Consider the following 26582-nt stretch of genomic DNA (forward strand, 5'->3'; position numbering starts at 1 on the left):
GGGGAGAAAAAGGGGGGAAATAAAAAAAAGAAAAAAAAGAAAAGTGGTCCAAGGAAGGAACAGTGGTAAACCTGCGACAGGGTCATGGGCAGCCAAGGCTCACTGATGCACGTGGGGAGGCGAAAGCTGGCTACAAACTACTGTAGCTCAAATTGCTGAAGAAGTTAATGCTGGTTCTGATAGAAAGGTGTCAGAATACACAGTCCATCACAGTTTGTTGTATTTGGAACAGCAAAAGGGGGACCTACACAATATTAGGATATGTAACACCCAGTGTCTTTCCAGTTCAATGAAAGCAGTAATAGAACAGTTTAGCGGGTTGTGTGATCTATCACACAGTCATCAAGCCTCTGTGCACTTAGATTAGAGCTAAGGCCAAGTTCTCACGCTGAAAAAAGTTTTGGATGAAAGGACCGATAGGACACAGAGACGATTGGTCACCGTGGGTGTTCTCAGTGCCCTTTCACACTGGCTTTCAGAGACCCAGATCACACAGCCGTTTTGCTAGACGCAAGCGCAGAGTGACCAGACGAGCAGCTGTGAGTAGCATGAGTAGCAGCACGGCCCTCTACACTCCCACAGAGCCCCACAGATGTAGAGCTTCCTATTAGTGATTGGCGTTTTGTGTGGTTAGCTCAGTGATTCAGATAATGGAGCAGTCTTGACCTGATGTATCCCATTAGTTGGCTGCGGTCATCAACGCATCCGGCGTTTTACATTATGTAAATGAGGAGCTCTCAGTTCCTGTCCTGAGGGACACAGCACTTTACACTTACATTATTTACTACAGTTTCATCTCGCATACCAGATCTAGCTTTTAAAGGATCTAAAGATGAGCAGCTCAGGGGTCCAACAGGACTGAAAGTGAAACCTGTTTACTTATAGTTAAAAAATTGTCTTGCCCCCTCTCCCTACCTCAAATAGACATGATTATGTACACCTGTAGGGACTGTCAATTAATGTATGTCATTGCAGTCATGGGACGTTAGTACATTTTAGTTCTGCAACTGCTCTTTTTCTGGGACTGAATGACTAAACCACACTTTTCCCCAATTTTCCTCCAAATTTAGTCGTATCCAATTACCCGATTGCATTACGCTTCCTCTCTACTAATGTTGACCTCCACTCCTGACTGATGAGAGCTGTGACTAACACATGCCCCCACGACATGTGCGCATTAGATGACTGCATCTTTTCACCTGCACAAGGCGAGTTCATATGCGGATCAGTTTTGTGTATGGAGAACCACACCCTGATCAACGCATTAGCCCTCGACTGTGCAGGCGCCATCAAACATCCAGCAGATGTCGTAATTGCATCAGTTATGAGGGATCCCCTCTGTTCCTTCCCTGTAACAACAAGCCAATCATGGTTCGTGTAGGCGCTCAGCCTGCCGGGTGGCAGAGCTGAGATTCGAACAGACGAGTTCGAGATGTCAGCTTTGGTGTGCTAGCATGTTTTTAAAAAGTAGTAAAGACAGCTAGCTTTATTTATATGGGCACAGAGAAGCACTAGCACAAGCCGTAGTCAATCATAAGGACTAACAAAGAATCAGAAGACCAACAACGTTTAAATGACATCATAGGACACCACCAGATGAACAATCCAAGTTGCTATATGTATTGAATTGTTTCCCTAGCAGATCTTCAGACACTTATCATAAATGTCTGACAGCCCATATCAAACCACCTCCTTGCTCCACTTACCATATAGAAGCACTTTGTAGTTCTACAATTACTGACTGTAGTCCATCTGTTTCTCTGCATGCTTTGTTAGCCCCCTTTCATGCTGTTCTCAATGGTCAGGACTCTCCGAGGACCACCACAGAGTAGGTATTATTTGGGTGGTGGGTCATTCTCAGCACTGCAGTGACACTGTCATCGTGGTGGTGTGTTAGTGTGTGTTGTGCTGGTATTAGTGGATAAGACACAGCAGCGCTGATGGAGTTTTTAAACACCTCACTGTCACTGTCACTAAGAATAGTCCACCAACCTAAAATATCCAGCCAACAGCGCCTTGTAGGCAGTGTCTTGTGACCACTGATGAAGGTCTAGAAGATGACCTACTCAAACAGCAGCAATAGAGTGGACAGTGAGTGGACACAGTGTTTAAAAAGCGCTGCTGTGTCTGATCCACTCATACCAGCACAATACACACTAACACACCACCACCATGTCATTGTCACTGCAGTGCTGAGAATGATCCACCACCTAAATAATACCTACTGTGTGGTGATCTTGACCATTAAAGAACAGCATGAAGGGAGGCTAAAACGGTATGTAGAGAAATAGATGGACTACAGTCAGAACAGTTGCAGACATCATTCAATTGACAAGACTGCCATGACCTACATGTCTATTAAAAAGGTGAGCAAGCTTTAACTGTAAGTCTCTTCTGTCTGATACAGGATGATTCCGGACAGCAGGGTCTACAGTCGTCGAAGGTGCACGTGCTGCTTCTGATCCTTCATGGTGGCAACATCCTAGACACAGGGGGAGGGGAGCAAGGCGGCAAGCAAGCTGACGTCAATACCATCAGCTCTGTGTTCGAGACCGTGATGCGTGTACATTACCCGGCAGCACTGGGCCGTATTGCCATCCGCTTAGTGCCCTGCCCAGCTGTGTGTGTGGAAGCTTTCTCGCTTGTATCAAAGTGAGTCAAACCACATTTCTTCATTTTTATTATTAAAAATATGAATATCATTTATTTTCACTATCTGCTTCAGTGTCTGAAGTGAGACACCATTTAAAAACTAAGCAGGAATACATCTTGGGCAACACCATACACATCTTAGAGCTGTTTGGACTCCCCAGTCCACCTTCTGCATGTAACGTAATGAAACCTCTATGGAGAACTCGGAAAACTCTTTACAGACCAGGGGTTCGAAGCAAGATCAAGCTCAGTTCTCCAGTATCCATGTAGCTATGTGGTGCCCACTCTACCAACTGCTCTACTTTACCTTTATTTAAATTTTCCCCCCAATTTCCTCCCAATCTAGTCGTATCCAATTACCCGATTGCATTACGCTTCCTCTCTACAGATGTTGACTTCCACTCCTGACTGAGGAGAACCGTGACTAACACACGCCCCTTCCGACACGTGTCCAGTAGCCGACTGCATCTTTTCACCTGCATGAGTGAAACGGAGAGACACACCCTGATCCCGTTATCCCTCGTCTCTGTGCAGGCGCCATCAGTCAGCCAGCAGAGGTCGTAGTTGCATCAGTTATGAGGAATCCACTCCGGCACCCTCCCAGAACAATAAGCCAATTGTTGTTCGTGTAGGTGCTCAGCCTGCCGGTAGCAGAGCTGAGATTCGAACCGACAAGTTTGAGATGTCAGCTCAAACAAATGTGCTTCCAACTTGGTGGCAGCAGTTTGAGACAGGGTGAAGGAACTCCAGTGGAACGAGTCCTTACTTCAACCTTTAAATGCCAAGGACTTATCCGAAATCAGTACCTGGTCACACAAATGCTCCTTTTGGGCATAAATTCCCACAGACAAATCCCCCAAAGAAAACCCACAAATGGCTTCAATATGAATGGATTTCAATAGGTTTGAATAGGTTGAAGAGGTTACTAGAACTTAGACGTCCATTGGCCATTTGTACGCTCAGTTCTCAGTTTATTAGGTCTATCCACCCACCCACTCACTCACTGATTGGCTATTTTATTAGTCTGTCCTTTGTGTGCATTTTATGGGTACCTAATCACTGACTAAAGGTCATTTGATTTGCTGTTGTACAGATCTATACCTAGAAGTGCACCTGTGTGGTCGGTGTACCTAATAAAACAGGAGTTGTAAAATGTATGTACACAGTGGATGGACCTAACAATATGGAACGTGGGTGTGTGAACCTAGATGAGGGAGAAAAATACACCTGAAAGTTTAATACTGTTTACAGTACTGTGGGATGTGGACACAATTACCAACATGGTAAACAGAAAGGAACTTTGTAGTGTTTTGACATGGAGATAGTAGAAAGTAAGAGATAACGACTAACAAACCGTCCTGCCATGAGAAAATATTGGCGGAGTGCTAATAAAATGAGGACTTTTTATAGACTACACCTAAAACATTTGATGTCGGATGCATGCAACAAGTCCACCATCAATTCTATGGAGAAACATCGGCCTCCATAATGGTTTGTGGACACCTGAGCATGAGCTTGCTGGACGTTGCTGGAGAAGGTGAGGAAGGGGCTGTGGTATTTTTAAAACAGGTTTTAAAACTCCATAGCAGGGCTGCCCAATACGTCAATCGCGATGACCAATTGATCGCACAGTGCATGCTGGTAGATCGCGCCTTATTCAAACAGGTCAACGTGATTGACATGAAGTGTGACCAATGTTTCTTTAATTTGCTGTTTGTTACCATAGCTACTCCTCAGCCCACCTAAAGCACCGCGAATCTAGAAAGTTTTCATTCATCAGTAGCCAGTTTGCGCCATTTGTGCATTTTTCCTTTTGTAACCTACGCTGTTTGTGAAGATGAGTGCATTTTTGGATCAACCTACTTGTGTGAATCAGTCTTATACCACATTAAAATAATGAAGTCTAAATATCGGCCCACCCTTACTGATAAACACTTGGAGACCTGCTGGAGAATTGGCATCAGCAGCTATTGTCCAGACTACATAAACCTGGCTGATACCATTCAGTGCAAATCATCAGAATAAGGTTAGTGTGATTTTTAAGTCGCTTGCCCTGTAAAGCTGAACGAAGCGCTGTTTAAAAAGCTTCAAAGCTTTTTTGAAAAATTATGAGGCCAACCAACCAAAAAGTAGATCACGATGACCTGCTGACTGAAATAGAAGATCTCAAGCCACGAAAGTATGGGCACTCCAGCTCTAAAGCCAATTACTTTTTTGCACCTTAACAAGACAAGTCCACCCCACCACCTGTCTACAACTAAAGACCAAGCTAATACTGTAGTATTATTTTGATCTGGTCCATTGTACAACTTCCACCTTTGTTACTTCATTTTTTTTTTTTTAGACAATTCACTTCTAAACTACATACATTTCTTTTAGTTTTTGTATTCTCCTGTAATAAGTAAATATACTTTGATATATTTGTGTCTGTGTTTAGTTTAAGTCCATACAGCTATGATGAGGGCTGCCTCTCCAACAGTCAGGACCACATCCCTCTGGCGGCTCTGCCCCTTTTGGCCACGTCTGCTCCCCAGTACCAGGATGCCGTGGCTGCCGTCATAATCCGAGCCAATCAGGTCTATGGAGACTTCATGAAATCATTGGAAGGTGCACCATTCTCCGGCCAGGTCAGCTTTTGATCACAAATCAGAAATCTATGATATTTAAAGTGTGTGTCTGTTGCTTATGTGATTTGTGTCTATGTGGTGGGTGGGTAGGTGTGTCTGATAGGAGACTGTGTTGGAGGAATTCTGGGTTTCGATGCTCTGTGCAGCAGCAACATCACTGTATCAGAGAGCCAAAACAGCAGCAGAAGAGGAAGCATAGTCAGTGTGCAGGTAAAAATCAACTGCGGGGGATGTGGAGGATGTCTGAAGACAATGGGCCACCATTATGGTTCATTTAGCAGTTTAAGCCCTATATATACACTAAATACATTAAAACCACCTCCTTGTTTCTACAGTCACTGTCCATTTTATCAGCTCCACTTACCATATAGAATCACTTTGTAGTTCTACAATTACTGACTGTAGTCCATCTGTTTCTCTGCATGCTTCGTTAGCCCTTTCATGCTGTTCAATGGTCAATGGTCAGGACTCTTCCAGGACCACAACAGAGTAGGTATTATTTGGGTGGTGGATCATTCTCAGCACTGCAGTGACACTGACACTCCAGCAGCGCTGCTGTTTCTGATCCACTCATACCAGCACAACACACACTAACACACCACCACCATGTCAGTGTCACTGCAGTGCTGAGAATGACCCACCACCCAAATTATACCTGCTCTGTGGGGGTCCTGACCATTGAAGAACAGGGTGACAGCAGGCTAAAAAAGTAGAGATGGACTACAGTCAGTAATTGTAGAACTACAAAGTGCTTCTATATGGTAAGTAGAGCTGATAAAATGGACAGTGAGTGAAGAAACAAGGAGGTGGTTTTATGCCTGGCTTATATACATAAATAGCAAATATTTAAGCATCCAACAGGAAACACACATTTATCACTCAGGAAGTTCTTTACCTTCTTAAGATGTTTCTCCCATTTAATATTCAGCTCTCTAGAGTTCTGTTTTATTAGTCCTGTCACTCAATGACACTGTATATAAATTGGTGACCGTGGACTCACTATGTTTAGCCATCTTCTATAATACCCTTCTATAATACAGAGCCGCCTTCATAGCAAATTTAACTCAACAGCTGTCACAGAATGACTATTTTTCGCAGCAGCTCAGAGCCTTAGAGATCATTTAAAGTCTTTGCCTTGATTTACGTCTTGCCACAATATGATTGCTGAGATCCACTGACAGTGACTTAAACTTCTGCTGTATATTATATTGCTGTGTAACCCCCGCTTATTAAGTGTGTATATGTGCTTCCGTCATGATTTGCAGGATAACGACCTGCTCTCACCGGGCATTATCATCAACAGTAGCCACTGCACACCAGGCTCCGGCTCAGGCTCAGGTTTGTCGCTGGAAGGCAGCCGTCACCTAAGTCGCAGCAACATTGACATCCCACGGTGCAGCGGTGCTGACGATCCTAAGAAGCAGCTGCCACGCAAACGCAGTGACTCATCCACGTATGAACTGGACACCATTAAACAGCACCAGGCCTTCCTGTCCAGGTAAAACACTCACTGGATAGTACCCAAAAATTATGATTACATTGATAAAATAGCAACAAGCTGTATAGCCATGCCTGAAGTTATGTGGACACCTGATTATAAGCTTGTTACACATCATATTTCATTAATGTGTAGTTGCTCCTCCTTCAGCTTTATCAGACACCGTTCTTAATCTTGATTTAGCATGCCATTGTTTTGTCTGTTTGAAGTTGTTTCTAGTATTGTTATGTTTGTGGCTGTAGCTTGCACAGTAGTGTTCTGCGGAATGATCCAGGCTCTCGGCGGTCCAGTAACAGCACCATGCTGGAAGGCAGCGGCGCTCTTGGCAAGTTTGATTTCGAGGTGTCTGATTTCTTTCTTTTCGGCTCTCCGCTGGGCCTGGTGCTGGCTCTGAGGAAAACTGTGGTTCCTTCTCTTGATGGTAAGTTAAAAGGACAGCTTGGGGCAGTTGTAGCCTAGCAATTAAGGCACTGGACTTTCAATCAAAAGGTCACTATTTCAAGCCCAACCAATGCCAGGTTATCACTGTTGGGCCTTTGAGCAAGGGCCTTAAACCGTCAATTGCTTAGACAGTATACTGTCACAGTACTGTAAGTCGATTTGGATAGAAGCATCTGCTAAATGCAGAAAGTGTCAAATATCTTTAGTCTGTCCAACTATCTGTTGTAATGGCTGTTAACGTTTCTAATTGTTTTGATGGAAACAAACAAGGATAAACTCCAAAAGAATAGCATCTCACTTTCTTAACCACTTATCCAATTAGGGTTGCTGGTGCGTTGGAGCTGGAGCCTATTCCAGCTTTTCCATAAGCGCAAGGCACACAGTAACACCCTGGACGGGGCGCCAGTCCATCGCAGGGCAGACACACATACACACACCCATTCACCTATAGGGCAATTCAGTGTCTCCAATTAACCTGACTGCATGTTTTTGAACTGTGGGAGCAACCCGGATCTCCCGGAGGAAACCCACACAGACACGGGGAGAACATGCAAACTCCACACAGAAAGGACCCGGATCGCCCCGCCTGGGGATCGAACCCAGGACCTTCTTGCTGTGAGGCAACAGTGCTACCCACCGAGCCACTGTGCCGCCCTTATTCAGTTCTGCCAATTAGAAATAGTTTCTGTCATGGATATTTCATTTAGCCTATTGCCTATTGCTTTCTGCGTTTCCTTTGTGTACTATCAAAATGTGATTTGTTGAAAATCATTGTAATAAATATAAATATAAATATATTTATATAATGTAATAAATATAGCTTTTCTTTTTATGTATGAATCATATTTATATTGTTTTGATGGGAACCTAATGAATCTCTCCTCTTCTTCAGTTGCTCATCTTCGCCCAGCCTGCCAGCAGGTGTATAACCTGTTCCACCCCGCAGACCCGTCAGCCTCTCGCCTTGAGCCTCTGTTGGAGAAAAAGTTTCACCTACTGGCGCCTTTCAGTGTGCCTCGCTACCAGCGTTTTCCTTTGGGTGATGGGAACTCTGCACTGCTGGGTAAGTCTGGGTCCCTGTGCTATATAGGACGTATTCATTATACTTGTTCTGTCTTGTTTTACATACTTGTAGACTGTAAACACACTGTTCCAGAACCTTTCTGTAATGTTTGTACCTCATTCTCTTCTATAGTTATCTAGTAATATAGTAGACAGTTATTGGTTTAAGATGGTGAGGCAAGCATGTGCTTTCACCAAGACATATTTTTGTTTGTGTTTATATAGTTGTTTACTTGTTTATATAGTTTAGCTCACAAATGCCCAAGATTGCCTAATGCTGCAATAAATGCCATCTCGTCCACTATAACAGAAGGGCCAGTATATTCTGGCTATTAATGGCTTGTGGTATTGTACTGAAACTAAAGACCTCCAGACGTCCACTTAAAAGCCTGAGGACTATTTATATGACATTGTATATTAAAGACAGTTGTGTTACATAAGTGTTGTGTCAGAATTGTTTAAGTGAAAGGAACACTCCACTGTAATCTCTATCCACCAAATTTGTAGGTTATGAGTGATTGCAATGGAAAAAAATGTATACATTTGTCAAGAGTAGCACAATGGCACAGCAGGTGGTGTGGATGCCTTACAGCCTCTGCATCCTGGAAGTCTGGGTTTGTTACTTTTCACAGATCATTGTGAGAGGTTTAAGTTTGATTTTGTTCTGCCTTGTCCCTTTTTAGGCCACTCTCACTCGGTACTCACCATCGCTGCCTGTAAGCACAAAGTAACTCAGGTCTTTACACCTGATCATATCTGCTGAATTAAACACATTAATATAGACCGATCAGACATAACATTAAAACCACCTCCTTGTTTCTACACTCACTGTCCATTTTATCAGCTCCACTTACCATAAAGAAGCACTTTGTAGTTCTACAATAACTGTTTCTCTGCATGCTTTGTTAGCCCCCTTTCATGCTGTTCTTCAATGGTCAGGACTCTCCCAGGACCACCACAGAGCAGGTATTATTTAGGTGGTGGGTCATTCTCAGCACTGCAGTGACACTGACATAGTGGTGGTGTGTTAGTGTGTGTTGTGCTGGTATGAGTGGATCAGACACAGCAGCGCTGCTGGAGTTTTTAAACACCTCACTGTCCTTGCTGGACTGAGAATAGTCCACCGACCAAAAACATCCAGCCAACAGCACCCTGTAGGTAGTGTCTTGTGACCACTGATGAAGGTCTAGAAGATGACCAACTTAAAGAGCAGCAATAGATGGGCGATCGTCTCTGACTTTACATCTACAAGGTGGACCAACCAGGTAGGAGTGTCTAATAGAGTGGACAGTGAGTGGACACGGTATTTAAAAACTCCAGCAGCGCTACAACACACACTAACACACCACCACCATGTCAGTGTCACTGCAGTTCTGAGAATGATCCACCACCTAAATAATACCTGCTCTGTGGTGGTCCTGTGGGAGTCCTGACCATTGAAGAACAGGGTGAAAGCAAAAAAAAAAAGTATGCAGAGAAACAGATGGACTACAGTCAGTAATTGTAGAACTACAAAGTGCTTCAGTATGGTAAGTGGAGCTGATAAAATGGACCATGAGTGTAGAAACAAGGAGATGGTTTTAATGTTATGGCTGATCGGTGGTAATACGCATTGCTATACGCAGTTGCTCATACACTACAAATTTTACGAATGGAGATGTCCATGGAGTGTTCCATTCCATAAAGCATCAGAGTTCTCACCTTTTGTCTCAGTTGAGTCGAGCGTTACCCATTACAGCCCTTGTTACTCTCTTGTTCGTACCTGTTGTTTCGACATCTGTTCATACCATTTTTCTGTCTGTCTTTCTTTCTGTCTTGTTTTGTCTTTCTTCGTCTCTCCCCCCTCGTGCCGTCTACTCATGTGCTCTCATGCCGCGCCTGGCGTGTAGTGGAGACTCTCCAGAGCAACCCTCACCTCCTGCTGGAGAGTGGAGGCCGCTACCACGACAGCCTAGGCGAGACCTCCATTCCTGTGCCTGTGCTCAACTGGCAGGCTGCGCCAGCCACACCTGAGTGTGTGTACCCATTCTGGTTTTGTTCTTCACCTGCTAAGTGTGTGTAGTCCCCACTCAATGTTTGTATCCACATGTTCCTGTTGAAAGTGGCATTCCCTGTAATAACACAAGGGCCGGGTCACACCAGAATCTTCCTGTTTGGTTGTCTAAGTGAAGTGGGCTCATATGTAATGACTTGGCATCAGGGGACCAAATCAGGTTCTAAATGTTAAAAGTTTAAAAGGATTTTGGGCCGCTCAGGTGGCGCAGCGGTAAAAACGCACGCTAGCACACCAGAGCTGGGATCTCGAATACATCGTATCGAATCTCGGGCTCTGCCATCCGGCTGGGCTGAGCGGCCACATGAACAACGACTGGCCTGTTGTTCAGATAGGGGTGGGGTATTAAGCCGGATAGGGACTCCTCGTAACTGATGCACTACAACTTCACTACAACTTCTGCTGGCTGATTGATGGCGCCTGCACAGAGTGTGTTGATCAGGGTGTGTCTCTCCGTACACAAGGCTGATTCGCATAATTCTGTGTGGGTGACAATAACCTAGTGTGGGTGACAAAATGCATACGGCTGCTGCCCACGTGTCGGAGGGGGCGTGGGTTAGCTTCGTTCTCTTCAAATCAGAACGGCGATCGGCATTAGTGTAGAGAAAGCGTGCATTCTGCTTCACCTATCTGAGTCGACATTTGCAGGCTAAGCCAACTCGGCCCACATTAGCAGTAAAAAATTGTTGAATAATTTATAATTGGTGCAGCAGGAAATTACACTAGGCACTACTGCTGCGATCTGTGGTTCAAATCCCCAGCAGTGTTATTAGGTGGGGGTGGGGGGATTACATAATTGCCAGTGATTCTAAACCTGTGGCCATTTAGGTGGTGCACGATACTTATCTGTTTAACCTCCCACTTTACACTGTGTTGAACATAGAGAATTTGTAAATGATTTGTGTCCTTCAACCAAATGAACTTTAAAAATACTAAACATTTGCTATTGTTACATAAAGGAAACTTTATTTGTAATGGAATTTTGTCTTGGTGTTTCTAGCCGATGTAATACAATCTCACGGAGGGCTGTTCATAGAGAATTCATACCCCTCATCTCCTGCCTCAGCCCCTGCGTCCCGCATAATCCGAAGACCCAGCGAGGTCAGCATCGCCAGCCAGGTTTCAGGACTGGCTGACAGCTACACTGCCTCCAATATTGCCAACAGTAAGTCTACACACATGCTCATAAACCTTTCACTAATAAGAATCCTCAGACAATTAATATATCTACATTTGTTTTAAAAAACGTGTACAATGGCCAGTTTGAAATGCATATGCAGTCCTTTCTTCACAGCTTTACTCCTTTTATGTTTTGTTTTATCTCGTAGCACAAGCATGCCATCTCTATCAGTCCAAAAAGCTTAGCCTTTTGTCCCAGCTGGCCCTTCCTTATAACAAAATGTACTCGAGAAGCCCGTCCCCGAAAGCTCGCCACAGGTTGCTCAGTAGCAGCGTGGCGAGCTCAGACGAGGCGAGCTGCTTCGAGTCCTCCGCATTCTTCGACTCCAGGGCTCCCTCACCAAGCATGCAGCTGGATATAGAGCAAGGTACTGCAGCCAGAGCATGGAGGAATATAGGCCCTCCTCTGTCTCCCTCCATTGCTGTCTGTTCCATGTGCCTGTCAAACCGAACCCCACTGTCCTGCCCTGTTAACTTTTCCTAGGCCCACAGTAGCTCTCTGTATATTTAGGCTATGCTGTAGCTGCTCTTTTTCTCTAGTCTTTACCTCACTGTCACTCATGTCACTAACATACACCAAGAGTCTTCATCTCCAAGCTTTCTCTGTGTCTATTTAAAGGAAAAATGAGAGAGATGAAATACAGAGGCCCATTTTGGGTAACAAATGTCTGACCCCAAAATCCATGACAGTCCGCAATCCTTGAGCTTATTTAATTCCCAAGTAGTGATAAACATAGTAATAAATTCCAGAAAATGCAAAATAGAAGCATTTTCCTAGTGGCCTTAGACTTTTTGGCAGCACAATGGCTCGGTGGGTAGCACAGTCGCCTCACAGCAAGAAGGTCCTGGGTTTGATCCCCAGGCGGGGCGGTCCGGGTCCTTTCTGTGAGTCATGAGTCGAGTCTGAGTCATTTGAAACTAGTCTTGAAATGAGTCGAGTCTAAAGTCGCTGTATGTCTATCTATCTAGACTTGAAATGCAGCAAGTAGAGAAACATACCAAAATACATAAAATCATGTGTAACAGGACCTGTTGTGATTTTGAATGTGTGCATCCTGTTGTATTATTGATATAAATGTAAGAACCACAATGCCTGAATGTTACTGGTAAACTTATGTTATTTTAACAGTAAATTACATGGCTTGAGGTTATGGGGAACGTGCTTTATGAGATCTTTCTCATTGCACAGCTATGTGCACTCTAGTGTTTCCACTTCCTGTCTTTTATCTGTTTTCCACATGTACCTGTTTCATATCTTCTTACCTTTTACCTAGATCAAATAAAAAATGTGTAAATGTTGTAGACGTTACTCTGTGTAAACCACTAGTTTAGGTTCTGTTTTGTTAGATTAGATAAAAGCCCTGCTCAATTGGAGCTGATCACTACTGGACCCTAATTTGTTGCATTTAATTGTTGCGTTTTTACAGTTGCTTCTCGTTGGTGGGGAACAAAACGTATTGACTTTGCCTTGTACTGCCCTGATGCTCTGACTGCCTTTCCCACTGTGGCCCTACCTCACCTGTTCCATGCCTCGTACTGGGAGTCCACAGACGTCGTGTCCTTTCTGCTCAGACAGGTACTTTTAGCTTTGCTTTTGGAAATCAGTGAGTGAGAACCAGTGCTTGATGTTATTTGAATCACATGAAAAAATACATTTGCATCGTGCCTACATTTTTGTATGGATCTGCTTTTGTTTTCTCTGATTTTAAGTATTTGTCTCTGTTATTCTAAGGTAATGAGGCACGAGAACTCCAGTATACTGGAGCTGGATGGGAAGGAGGTTTCTGAATTCACACCATCAAAACCACGGGAGAAATGGCTGAGGAAGAGGACACATGTTAAGATCAGGGTCAGCTGTTACTCATTCTCTGCATTGCTGTGATAGCTTGTCTGAAAATAGCCTTTACTTCTTGAATATTCCACGCATGGTTGTAGCTTTTTTGGTTAAATATTGCATAAACAATTCATTTGCATTTTAATGCATTTTAATCAGACTAACAGAAGTAGGAGCACTTTAATTCTGTGGTATATTACTTCTAAACCATTCAACACAAAGAAGTATTTTTAATTATTTAAAATAAACAACGTTTAAGGGTGCTGGGATTATGCTAGCCAGTAATTCTTGGGCCAGCCGGGCATCTACACAGATGTGATTGACTATTTCGGCAGGGGGCTATGACCCATCTAAAGTCATTCAAGTCACTCCATCATAACATTCAGCTCATCCTGCCTTCCTTTAGATGTAAAAAATAGATGTAAATTTTGCTCCGTATAGAAACACAACACTGTACCATGTATTTCCGTTCCAGATATCTTTATCTCAACCCTTTAATGGTCTGTTCAACCATTTGGTTGAGCTTACTTTAAGTCTAAATACTAGAAATATTTTCTTGGTGAGACTTAAACCTAATGCCATTAACTGTTGGAGCAACTTGTTTGTTTACATGCATTCCTTCAGTTCAGTGCAAAATTTGACTTGTGTTGTAGAATGTCACAGCGAACCATCGTGTAAATGATGGAGTCTTCACAGAGGACGGTTTGCAGGTGGTCACTGGGCGCTTCATGTATGGGCCGCTGGATATGGTCACTTTAACTGGAGAAAAGGTACAACAAAAACTACAACGTTATGATGTTTAGAATTCATAGACAATGACTGTCGTGTTTGATGTGTTGTTGTGTTTACAAAGGTTGACATCCATATAATGACACAGCCCCCATCGGGTGAGTGGGTGTACTTTCACACTGAGCTGACCAATAGCAGTGGTCGGGTTTACTATACGATTCCTGAGAGCAAGCGACTGGGGATTGGTGTGTACCCAGTCAAAATGGTGGTCAGGTATGTTAATGTTTTGGCTATTGAAGTATGTATTGTGTATTGCTTTGTGTATTTTAATTAGTGGTTGAATGTCTGCTGGCTAGTCGTAGTGCACTATGTAATACAGGGGAAATAGTGTTCTGTTATCTTAGTGCCCTTATGTCTGCTTTGCAGACGTGTAGCTCCGAGCTTTATGTAACATCAATGCTCTGAGCCGTGAATAAAGTGAGCAGCCTAAGAGGCTAGCAAGAAAGTGCAATATGTTCTGTTAGAACAATTCACATTGTTGTTTTAAAGGATCTTGTTACTTGTTTTGCTGTCAAAAGTTAAAGCCGATATATCAGTAAGCTGGATTTATTGCTTGACCACAAACTTTAATATAGCATTTATTGATTTTCTGAAATACAGTTGATTCTGAATAAATCAGGCCTTTATGGTAGAGTGGCATATAAAAGGCCACTTGGAGTTTGTCATTTAAAGGCATATGGCAATGTAATGAAAAGGAATTCTTTATGAGAGTCTAAGGAGATAAAATGTAACTCTTTAAGCAGAACACCAAGCACTGTGATGGGTAAAACACAGGCAGGCTTCTCAGCAGAAGTGATTGTGAGACTGGTAAGAATTGAAAGACGAATAAATGCAGCCTTCGAAAGGCTAGAGCACACACAAGCTCTGGGTCGACAGTAACCCAAAGCATACAGCAAAAACAATACTGAAGTGGCTTTGGGGCAAGTCCATCAAATATCTGTGGAAAGGGGCGCCCAGGTGGCGCAGCGGGATATTTCAGTAGCACACGAGCTCTGAGATTCTGAACTCCTCGGTTTGAAACTCGGTGTTGCCACCGGTCAGCTGGGCGCCATCTGGCGGGCATAACTGGCAGTGCCTGTAGCAGATACTAATTGGCCACCATATCTGCAGGGTGGGGGCCGGACTATGTGTGGGAAGGTGGGTCTTCATACGCTGTGTAAGGACCATGAGTGGCGGAAGAGACGCCTGTGTAGAATATAGGGGCGAGAATCCGACGTGCTCTCCTCGGATGCAATTGGGTATCCCTCATCAGCGGAAGACAAATTGAGTGCACTAAATTGGGAGAAAAATGGGGAGAAAATGCATAAAAAAATATTTATGTATCTGTGGAAAGACCTAAGGATTGCAGTTTACAGATTGTTAGCATTCAATCAATCTGACTAAGCTTGAGATTATCTGCCATAAAGAATGGAATAAACTGCAAGTAGACTTGCAGCTGTAATTGCTGTCAAAGAGGCTTCTACATGTTATTGAAAAGGAGTGTAAAATGTTTGTAAATACGAACTTAAATTCGGATAAATAATAAAAATATGTACTTATTTAGTCATTATGGGTAATTAAGTGTAGCTTGATGTGTAAAATCAGCAATCGTGTCCATTTCAAATTAAATCCTTAGAATAAAGTGTGAAAACAAGTCAGGGGGTCTGAATACTTTCTGAGACCTTCCTTGAGCTGTATCTAGCCACTTCAGGGCTGTTTCTCTATGCATGTTGAGTATATTGAAGACTTGAGTTAAATCTGCACGCTCATATTTTTCAACAGAGGAGACCACACGTCTGCAGACAGCTATCTTACCGTGCTGCCCCGGGCAACAGAGTTTGTGGTGTTCAGCATCGATGGCTCATTTGCTGCCAGCGTGTCCATTATGGGCAGTGATCCTAAAGTGAGAGCAGGGGCAGTGGATGTGGTCAGGTACATCCCGGTGTCTTATTATTGTTGTACTTGATTTTTCAGATGATGTTGTGCTGCATTTAGCCTCGAGTTAGGCTTGGCTAGTATTCCTGCTGACAAAACATTTTGGCATTGTTTTCTTTAACAGGCACTGGCAGGACTTGGGATACCTGATCGTGTACGTGACTGGTCGTCCAGACATGCAGAAGCAACGGGTAGTAGCCTGGCTCTCGCAGCACAATTTTCCTCATGGCATCGTGTCCTTCTGTGACGGATTGGTGCATGACCCCCTCCGACACAAAGCTAACTTCCTCAAGTCTCTTATTACTGAGGTATGAAGCAAGTGAAAACGAGGTGTTTAAACATGTATACTATATTGATACATACTGCGGTCAGGCATAACATTATGACCACTTCCTTGTTTCTATACTCACTGTCCATTTTATCAGCTCTACTTACCATATAGATGCACTTTGTAGTTCTACAATTACTGACTGTAGTCCATCTATTTCACTACATACCTTTTTTCTTCAGTGGTCAGGACCCCCACAGGGCCACCACAAAGCAGGTATTATTTAGTGGTGGATCAATATCAGCACTGCAGTGACACTGATGGTGGTGGTGTGTTAGTGTGTGTCGTGCTGCTATGAGTGGATCAGACACAGCAGCGCTGCTGGAGTTTGTAAATACCATGTCCACTCACTGTCCACTCTATTACACACTCCTACCTAGTTGGTCCACCTTGTAGATGTAAAGTCGGAGACGATCGCTCATCTATTGCTGCTGTTTGAGTTGGTCATCTTCTAGACCTTCATCAGTGGTCACAGGATGCTGCCCACAGGGTGCTGTTGGTTGGCAGTGACAGTGAGGGTTTTAAAAACTCCAGCAGCGCTGCTGTGTCTTATCCACTCATACCAGCACAACACACACTAACACACTATGTCAGTGTCACTGCAGTGCTGAGAATGACCAGCCACCCAAATAATAACTCTGTGGTGGTCCTGTGGGGGTCCTGACCATTGAAGAACAGCATGAAAGGGCTTTTATATGGTAAGTGGAGCTGATAAAATGAACTAAAAAGTGGCTAATCTGTGTATGTCACTATGTTTTGTTCTTATCTCACAAAAGGCACATATGAAGATCTTTGCTGCATATGGCTCCACAAAGGACATCTCAGTGTACACATCACTCGGCCTGCCTTCCTCTCAGATCTACATAGTTGGCAGACCAACAAAGAAAATGCAGCACCAGTGTCAGGTATGCTATTAAGTATGCTATTTTCTTCTTATTTATTCACCTTGGCAAACACCCAACGATAATCAAAATACAGAGCATTATAAAAGAACTTGCAGACGAAAAGTTGATACCAGGGCATTGGGAAGTATCAGGGAATGAAAAAGCTGACCACTTGGCAGGTGGGGAAAAAAATATTCATCTCAAGCTTTTACCAACGGACATTAAACTCGTCATAAATGACTACATTAAAAATAAATGGCAGCTTGAATTAAACACAAACAGTAAGATACACAATATAGACCCCAATATAAGTAATAAACCAAAAATACATTATGTCCATTTTATCAGCTCCACTTACCATATAGAAGCATTTTGTAGTTCTACAATTACTGACTGTAGTCTCTATTTCCCTGTTCTTCAATGGTCAGGACCCCCACAGGACCACCACAGAGTAGGTATTATTTAGGTGGTGGACCATTCTCAGCACTGCACTGACACTGACATGATGGTGGTGGTGTGTTAGTGTGTGTTGTGCTGGTATGAGTGGATCAGACACAGCAGCGCTGCTGGAGTTTTTAAATACCGTGTCCACTCACTGTCCACTCTATTAGACACTCCTACCTAGTTGGTCCACCTTGTAGATGTAAGGTCAGAGATGATCGCTCATCTATTGCTGCTGTTTGAGTTGGTCATCTTCAAGACCTTCATCAGTGGTCACAGGACGCTGCCCACGGGGCGCTGTTGGCTGGATATATTTTTGGTTGGTGGACTATTCTCAGTCCAGCAGTGACTGAGCACCTGCACAACACACACTAACACACCACCACCACGTCAGTGTCACTGCAGTGCTGAAAATGGTCCACCACCTAAATAATACCTGCTCTGTGGTGGTCCTGACCATTGAAGAGCAGCATGAAAGGGGGTAACAAAGTATGCAGAGAAACAGATGGACTACAGTCAGTAATTGTAGAACTACAAAGTGCTTCTATATGGTAAGTGGAGCTGATTTAATGGACAATGTGTGTTGAAACAATGTTATGGCTGATCGGTGTACATCATTTTAGACTGTGATAATGGCTTCGTCCTGTTTTAGTTTGACAGCGCTCTGCACAAATGAAGGGGTCTATACAGACATGGTTTAATATAGTTTGTTGTTAAGGGACTTCAGAGTCCTAACCCTAACCTCATTTAACCACTTTTGAGATGAATTGGAATAACATTTCGATCATCATGCCTTACACTAAATAGTTATTAAAAATAGCTGTTGAAGGTTTTATTCACATACTGGCAGTGGCTGGCAGATGCACATGTTGAAGGAGACGTGTGCTAGCTTGCCACCCTTTTTGACCAATGTGGGAATTGGATATGTCTATATTGGCTGACAATGTTATCATCTGGCATTATGTAAAGAAGTATCGTTGTGCTAACTACTTGTTTTCACCTCCTTTGTCCCCCAGTTCATCTCAGACGGCTACGCGTCTCACCTTTCGCACCTGGAGTACAGCCAGCGTTCGCGGCCAGCCAAGACCGGCAGCACACGCGTGACCCTCCGCAAGGGCAGTTTCGGCCTGGGAGCCAGCGGCGACTTCTTGCGAAAGCGCAACCACCTGCTGCGCACCATTTCCTCCCAACCGACCTCATCCCCTTCCGTCACGTCGGGCGGTCACGGGGGCCGTCCTGAGCGCGCCCAGAGCCAGTCGGAGTTTGACCGTGATCGTGCTGAGCGGGCACAGAGGAGCATGAGCATTGCGGCTGGCTGTTTCGGACGCTCTGGGAAGCTGGATGGGGGCGCGCTGAGCCCCAAGTAGACTTCTGTCAGTACAAGGCGAAGAACTGGGAGTCTGCAGGCCCTGGGGTGGTTGAAGTGGGTGGATTTAGAATGTAAAGAATGAGGGGGCGCGAGGAGACTGGCACAGATGTTTTCATGTAGCAGAAGTGGCATTGTGGAAGGAGGTTTAGTTTCTGCTGGGTGCTCTAGGAAGTTTAATGCCTTAAGCAGCGCTCTGTGTCCTGAAACACTGGTCCTTGCTTCTCGATTAGCTTGAATGTATGATGAAACGGGCATTTGGGTTGATATTGACTCTCTTACGCACCTCATTTACTGACTTTCCATCTGTAAATACGTGCCCCCTTCCACTCTCAGGGCAGCATGGACATACGTGTTGGCCATGGTCAATGCCAGGCGCCACTGTTAGCCACACTTACTCTTAGCCAATGCTAGCCTTTAGTCTCTGCAGCATTTGGACGTACGAACCCACCACGTTGTATCTGGAGTTCGCCATGGCCGACAGGCAATCGGAGAACTAACCACATGACACGGAACGAGCGCTGCTCTCAGGCCGAATCCGAGGACCTCGACCTTCTTTTTTGACACTTAACCTGTAAATGAGCAACGATCCCTTTATCTGGCCATCTGCTTGCAATACCTCTTGGGTGCCACTAGGGCGCCTACTGCTCCTGAAACCGTCCAGTCTCTCTCTGGTGCAGCATGCCATGTGCAACTTGGCGACAGCCGAGTGACGATCCTCCACGCTTTCACTTTAACCCAGCATTCTTCTTCTGTCTGTTCTGGAGTAAAAACCGTGCTGCTTCTTTTTCTGCGATCGATCAAGTAGCTTTGAAAGAACGCTGAACGGTTCCGATGGTGACAGGCAGCGCTCGCCAAGCGCTCTGCACTTTTATTTCTACCATTATGACAAATCACGAGGTGTACAGACCAATGGCAACACTTGATGCTACAACCGATGGCCAAAATCATTTCACTTTCTGTAAAGCTGTAGTTCCTTACCTGTATGACCTCATTGTTCTTTTTTGCACTAGACGATAGTGGAGGACTTTGTTACCATCTCATGTGGCTACATATTGTTCCTGTGTAGTGCATGATATTATTAATATATTGCAGGATGTAAGTGTGTGTGTGTGCGCAAATGCTAGTATTTATACCTAATGGCAGGATTAAACAGAAACGTGCCAAAACTAGGCTGATCATAGGAACAGGAAAAACAACTTAGACTTTATTCAATATTTTCTTTGTAATGTACTACTGAGTATTTCAGCTGGGAGTATACGTATCCAAACTACGCTTTTAAGATGTAAAGACTTCCGTTTTGATGGCACACATATATTGTTTAGAAGATTTGGATCATTTCAGGTCAACATGAAGTCAGTGCTCAAGTTTACTGTTCATTTAGAAGTGAGATGTACAGAACTATTGCAGGTTATTGTTTTATTCATAAGCTGTGATTTTACTTGTTTTAAAAATTCTATGGCATGATCAGTTGTAGCCAAATACTGTATAAAGATTTTATTTGGTAGCTCTTGTGTCGGAAAGATCCTGAATGGGAATGTGTGTCATGTTTCGTTGGGGTTCTGTGTGAGCTGTGCGTTTTCATTGAATGCTGCAGGGTTTTTGTTACCAAATCGGCGGTGCAGGGGATCGTAGAGAAGCGATGTCTGTACGGGAATAAAGAAAGTGTAGATATTGTAAAGATGTACATTTTACTACATAGGAAATATGGTCAGGAATTATTTATGTAGATTGGAGTATTGTATAAGTCAAACTTTAATGTATTCATGGTCGCATAGAATGAAGACGGATTATTTAAGGAATTACAACATAGATGCCATTGTAGTTATGTACAACCAAACCGCAAGACACCACCGCACAGACAATCAGTCTCGGGCACACTAACAACATCCTGTGAATTTGTATTTTGGGGGAACAAAGATCCATAAAGAAAGAAAATTTACACACAGAAAACTCTCACCAAGGACTTAAAGAGGGGGATCGGTGGTTTTTGTGTCAGATACTTCTTATGACATTTGGTGATGTTCCTCTCATGTTTGGAAGCAAAGCATTGAATATACACTGATCAACCATAACATTAAAACCACCTTCTTGTGTCTACACTCACTGTTTATTTTATCAGCTCCACTTACCACATAGAAGCACTTTGTAGTTCTACAATTACTGACATGCTTTGTTAGCCCCTTTTCATGCTGTTCTTCAATGGTCAGGACCCCACAGGACCACTACAGAGCAGGTATTATTTAGGTGGTGGATCATTCTCAGCACTGCAGTGACACTGACATGGTGGTGGTGTGTTAGTGTGTGTTGTGCTGGTATGAGTGGATAAGACACAGCAGCGCTGATGGAGTTTTTAAACACCTCAATGTCACTGCTGGACTGAGAATAGTCCACCAACCAAAAATATTGAGCCAACAGCGCCCCGTGGGCAGCGTCCTGTGACCACTGATGAAGATGACATTACATTTAGAAGATGACCTTACTTTACATCTACAAGGTGGACCAACTAGGTAGGAGTGTCTAATAGAGTGGACAGTGAGTGGACACGGTATTTAAAAACTCCAGCAGCACTGCTGTGTCTGATCCATTCATACCAGCACAACACACAAATAATACCTGCTCTGTAGTTGTCCTGTGGGGGTCCTGAGCATTGAAGAACAGCATGAAAGGGGGCTAACAAAGCATGAGGAAAAACAGATGGACTACAGTCAGTAATTGTAGAACTACAAAGTGCTTCTATATGGTAAGTGGAACTGATAAAATGGACAGTGAGTGTAGAAACAAGGAGGTGGTTTTAATGTTAGGCCTTATCATTTTTGACAACTTGAATGTACAGTGGGAAGCCAAATTTCTTAGGAATTTTTTATGTTTCTCTTTTGCTGTATTGACAGCATACCCTTGAGCTGGTATGGACTCTGATAATCCATGTGATTTCACAAAATTCCACAGAACACCTTATGATCTTACTGAATGATTGGTGCCCCCATAAACGCTTGATGCAGTTTAGGTCAGGTGTTTGTGGAGGAAAGTCCATGATCTAGTTTGATCTTTAAGAGGTTGTTGTTAAGAAGTGGCTGATTTAAATTTGTTACAATTATTACTGACCCTCCCCTTCTCAACTACGTTTCTCCAAAGAATTATTTGATTCGAGTTTTAATTATAGTTATTTTAGCATACACTGGTAAAATACATCATACAAGGTTTTATTAGTTTTAAGTAGTGAAATGAACATGCTCAAGGGAATGATCTTCAATTTCTCACTAATTGTTCTTATAGTAGAGAATTTAGGGTGGTGGGTGATCTAACTTGATGCCAACATGACGAGTTTTAGCCAAAATTAGTGTTAGTTTTGCAAGTGTTAGTGTGGTAAAGCTAAATTGCGTTTGCAGTTGCCACTTTGCTAGGGATTAAAGTTGTCCAGCTGAAGGTGTTATCCAGCAGACGTTTTGTCCAGCAGGGCTGGTGTATGCAGCCACAGCTCAGTAAGCTTGTTCAGTAAGTTTTATACTCAATTATCTTCTTTTTTTAGATTTTCTGAAAATAAATGTGCAGTACTTGCTTGTGGTTTATGTTTTGAATGCAAATACATAAATTATTCGGTTTTTTTTTATTTCCTTAACATGATTTTTTAATGAAACAAGACATCTGCTGGAAGCACTTTCTGATGATGCAGCTATCAATGATATTACAACCAGTTAAACAGTCTGCAGAATTGTTTCTATTATTTTTGGTCTATTTTTCTTCCGAATTGGATTATAGTTCAAAAACTGCTGTCCTCCGTTCATTGTAGTTTCGAAGTATTCAGTGATCAAATTAGATAAATAATGCTGGGAACCACAGGAAAGCAAGCCATTTTCCTGTACCCATAGATTAAAAGAAATCCGTAGAACTGAGCAAATTTTATCACACACCTTTGATCCTACCTGCCTAAAAATATGGGACCTCACATTTAAGAGCATGTCCGCTATGCTGTATATATAAAATTGCTTCATTTCTACAGTATATTGCAGATTTATATAAAACAACAGTCCAGGTTTCAAGTGTCCGGTTTCATTTTTCAACCATAAATCCTAAACACTGTCCTCTGTTTTGAAACGGCATCATGCATCAGCATGTGTTCAATATCTAATTCATTCGCACAGGTTTAAAAGTGGCACAATGTGACATTGTAAAAGCATTGAGGATGTACTGCTGTTAGACACTGTACTATAGTAAAGACGTGGCTCCAACTCAAGTGAATGAATAAATGAGTGTATTTAACATACATGCTCGACTTTCACATTTCTGATAAACAGATAAACAGGTAATTATCCAGGAGTATCCTATTGTTTTTTTACATTTTTATTTCTCTTTACTTTTCAGCTGGTGTTCATGTGTATTATATTTCTCAAAACGTCCTCTAAATCTGGCTGTAATACTGTAAGCAACTTGAATCTGGAGCAAAGGAATACGTAGCTCTTTTTCACTCACTTGTGCTCGATTCTGTATTATTGTACGTACTGTGGAATAAATACAGTTGGACAGCTTATGATTGTTCTCTGATATCTTCATGTCATGCGTTGGCATTAGAGTTCAAACAGAGTCTCCAGTCGAATGAGAAATGTTCATTTATTTTAAACAAGTAGTTAAACACACTGGTGTTTGTTATGTGGCTGATTTTATGCACATGCTATTATTATTATTATTATTATTATTATCAGTACTGTTATAGATTAGTAAAGCAGCATTTTTCTTGTAAGTCAAGTCAAGTCAACTTTATTTATATAGCGCTTTTTACAATAGACATTGTCTCAAAGCAACTTTACAAAATCCAGGACCAACAGATACAAAAACCCCTTTTGAGCAACCCGAGGGCGACAGTGGCAAGGAAAAACTCCCTTAAAATTACAGGAAGAAACCTTGAGAGGAACCAGACTCAGCAGGGCCCATCCTTCTTGGGTAGCCTGGAGGATACTTTAAATAAACAGGATTTACACAAATCATACAAACACAGAATTAAAATGAACTAAAAGTTATAACTAGCAATAAAGTCTGTAGTGAGTTCTTGACATTCTTGGTGCAAACATGGCAGGTGTCCGTCACATCCGGCAGGAGCAGCATTGTTGGCACGGCAGCAAAACAACAACAAAATATAGTTATATTATTATTAAAATGCAAATGCTTACAGGCTACTTTAGGATTGTACCACTTAAGGAGTATCATAGCCCTTCCCATGGTAATTTATTGACTGTTTGTTTTGGTGCCACTGTGGCTGCCTGACTGGGTGAAGTTACCATGTCAATTTGTTGTTGACCATCCCTCTTGAACCTTTGACCCATTAATATACCCATCTGATTGGTAGGTGAGTCCACCCCCTCTCCCCCCTCCGTGTCCCTATCCCCCATGATCAAGATTCCACTTAAAAAAAAGTGTCAACTTGTCACTGATAAGAGAAGTGTGAGGTGCCGAGAGAATGAAGAGAGAAGGATTTATTTACAGAAGATGAGTGCATGCAAGACAAGTGATATTTGGATGCATTTTCATGCAGTAAATCAATCGCAATCAAGATATCAGAACAAGTGACTCAAGTGAACCAAATCACATTCATTAATAACAGTAAAAACAGAGAGATGACCTGAGAAGAGAAACTTACGGTTTGATTAATAAGAATCGACTCCTGGTTCCGAATCACAGCAAATCTAAACCTCTTAAAGATGCACACACACCAACAGGGGCGTAACTACAGGGGGGGCAGGTGTCAAAAATGTATATACAGTGTATCACAAAAGTGAGTACACCCCTCACATTTCTGCAGATATTTAAGTATATCTTTTCATGGGACAACACTGACAAGATGACACTTTGACACAATGAAAAGTAGTCTGTGTGCAGCTTATATAACAGTGGAAATTTATTCTTCCCTCAAAATAACTCAATATACACCCATTAATGTCTAAACCACCGGCAACAAAAGTGAGTACACCCCTAAGAGACTACACCCCTAAATGTCCAAATTGAGCACTGCTTGTCATTTTCCCTCCAAAATGTCATGTGATTTGTTAGTGTTACTAGGTCTCAGGTGTGCATAGGGAGCAGGTGTGTTCAATTTAGTAGTACAGCTCTCACACTCTCTCATACTGGTCACTGAAAGTTCCAACATGGCACCTCATGGCAAAGAACTCTCTGAGGATCTTAAAAGACGAATTGTTGCGCTACATGAAGATGGCCAAGGCTACAAGAAGATTGCCAACACCCTGAAACTGAGCTGCAGCACAGTGGCCAAGATCATCCAGCGTTTTAAAAGAGCAGGGTCCACTCAGAACAGACCTCGCGTTGGTCGTCCAAAGAAGCTGAGTGCATGTGCTCAGCGTCACATCCAACTGCTGTCTTTGATAGATAGGCGCAGGAGTGCTGTCAGCATTGCTGCAGAGATTGAAAAGGTGGGGGGTCAGCCTGTCAGTGCTCAGACCATACGCCGCACACTACATCAAATTGGTCTGCATGGCTGTCACCCCAGAAGGAAGCCTCTTCTGAAGTCTCTACACAAGAAAGCCTGCAAACAGTTTGCTGAAGACATGTCAACAAAGGACATGGATTACTGGAACCATGTCCTATGGTCTGATGAGACCAAGATTCATTTGTTTGGTTCAGATGGTCTCAAGCATGTGTGGCGGCAATCAGGTGAGGAGTACAAAGATAAGTGTGTCATGCCTACAGTCAAGCATGGTGGTGGGAATGCCATGGTCTGGGGCTGCATGAGTGCAGCAGGTGTTGGGCAGTTACATTTCATTGAGGGACACATGAACTCCAATATGTACTGTGAAATACTGAAGCAGAGCATGATCCCCTCCCTCCGGAAACTGGGTCGCAGGGCAGTGTTCCAGCATGATAATGACCCCAAACACACCTCTAAGACGACCACTGCTTTATTGAAGAGGCTGAGGGTAAAGGTGATGGACTGGCCAAGCATGTCTCCAGACCTAAACCCAATAGAACATCTTTGGGGCATCCTCAAGCGGAAGGTGGAGGAGCGCAAAGTCTCGAATATCCGCCAGCTCCGTGATGTCGTCATGGAGGAGTGAAAAAGCATTCCAGTGGCAACCTGTGAAGCTCTGGTAAACTCCATGCCCAGGAGAGTTAAGGCAGTTCTGGGAAATAATGGTGGCCACACAAAATATTGACACTTCAGGAACTTTCACTAAGGGGTGTACTCACTTTTGTTGCCGGTGGTTTAGACATTAATGGCTGTATATTGAGTTATTTTGAGGGAAGAATAAATTTACACTGTTATATACAAAAGTGAGTACACCCCTTAGTGAAAGTTCCTGAAGTGTCAATATTTTGTGTGGCCACCATTATTTCCCAGAACTGCCTTAACTCTCCTGGGCATGGAGTTTACCAGAGCTTCACAGGTTGCCACTGGAATGCTTTTCCACTCCTCCATGACGACATCACGGAGCTGGCGGATATTCGAGACTTTGCGCTCCTCCACCTTCCGCTTGAGGATGCCCCAAAGATGTTCTATTGGGTTTAGG

General features: G+C 43.2%; 1 protein-coding gene across 5 annotated transcripts in view; it reads left to right on the plus strand.

The window, feature by feature from the left end:
• LOC134332144 (membrane-associated phosphatidylinositol transfer protein 2) overlaps positions 1-21136 on the plus strand; it is a 98475-nt gene extending 77339 nt beyond the window's left edge. For 3 of the 5 annotated variants that reach the window (XM_063013646.1, XM_063013647.1, XM_063013648.1), the window contains exons 10-26: positions 2408-2652; positions 5090-5279; positions 5370-5489; positions 6545-6777; positions 7020-7198; positions 8111-8281; positions 10170-10295; positions 11334-11498; positions 11662-11880; positions 12940-13088; positions 13245-13361; positions 14000-14116; positions 14200-14348; positions 15897-16046; positions 16174-16357; positions 17154-17282; positions 18719-21136. In XM_063013646.1, coding sequence (XP_062869716.1) covers positions 2408-2652; positions 5090-5279; positions 5370-5489; positions 6545-6777; positions 7020-7198; positions 8111-8281; positions 10170-10295; positions 11334-11498; positions 11662-11880; positions 12940-13088; positions 13245-13361; positions 14000-14116; positions 14200-14348; positions 15897-16046; positions 16174-16357; positions 17154-17282; positions 18719-19069 — 2994 coding nt within the window. In that variant the 3' untranslated portion in view covers positions 19070-21136. The remainder of the gene's footprint in view (positions 1-2407; positions 2653-5089; positions 5280-5369; positions 5490-6544; positions 6778-7019; positions 7199-8110; positions 8282-10169; positions 10296-11333; positions 11499-11661; positions 11881-12939; positions 13089-13244; positions 13362-13999; positions 14117-14199; positions 14349-15896; positions 16047-16173; positions 16358-17153; positions 17283-18718) is intronic. The other 2 variants (XM_063013649.1, XM_063013650.1) reach the window with 2 other exon arrangements.
• The last annotated feature ends 5446 nt before the right edge of the window (positions 21137-26582 follow it).

Source organism: Trichomycterus rosablanca, chromosome 18 (genome assembly GCF_030014385.1).
Source record: "Trichomycterus rosablanca isolate fTriRos1 chromosome 18, fTriRos1.hap1, whole genome shotgun sequence".
NCBI classification, from domain to species: Eukaryota; Metazoa; Chordata; class Actinopteri; order Siluriformes; family Trichomycteridae; genus Trichomycterus; species Trichomycterus rosablanca.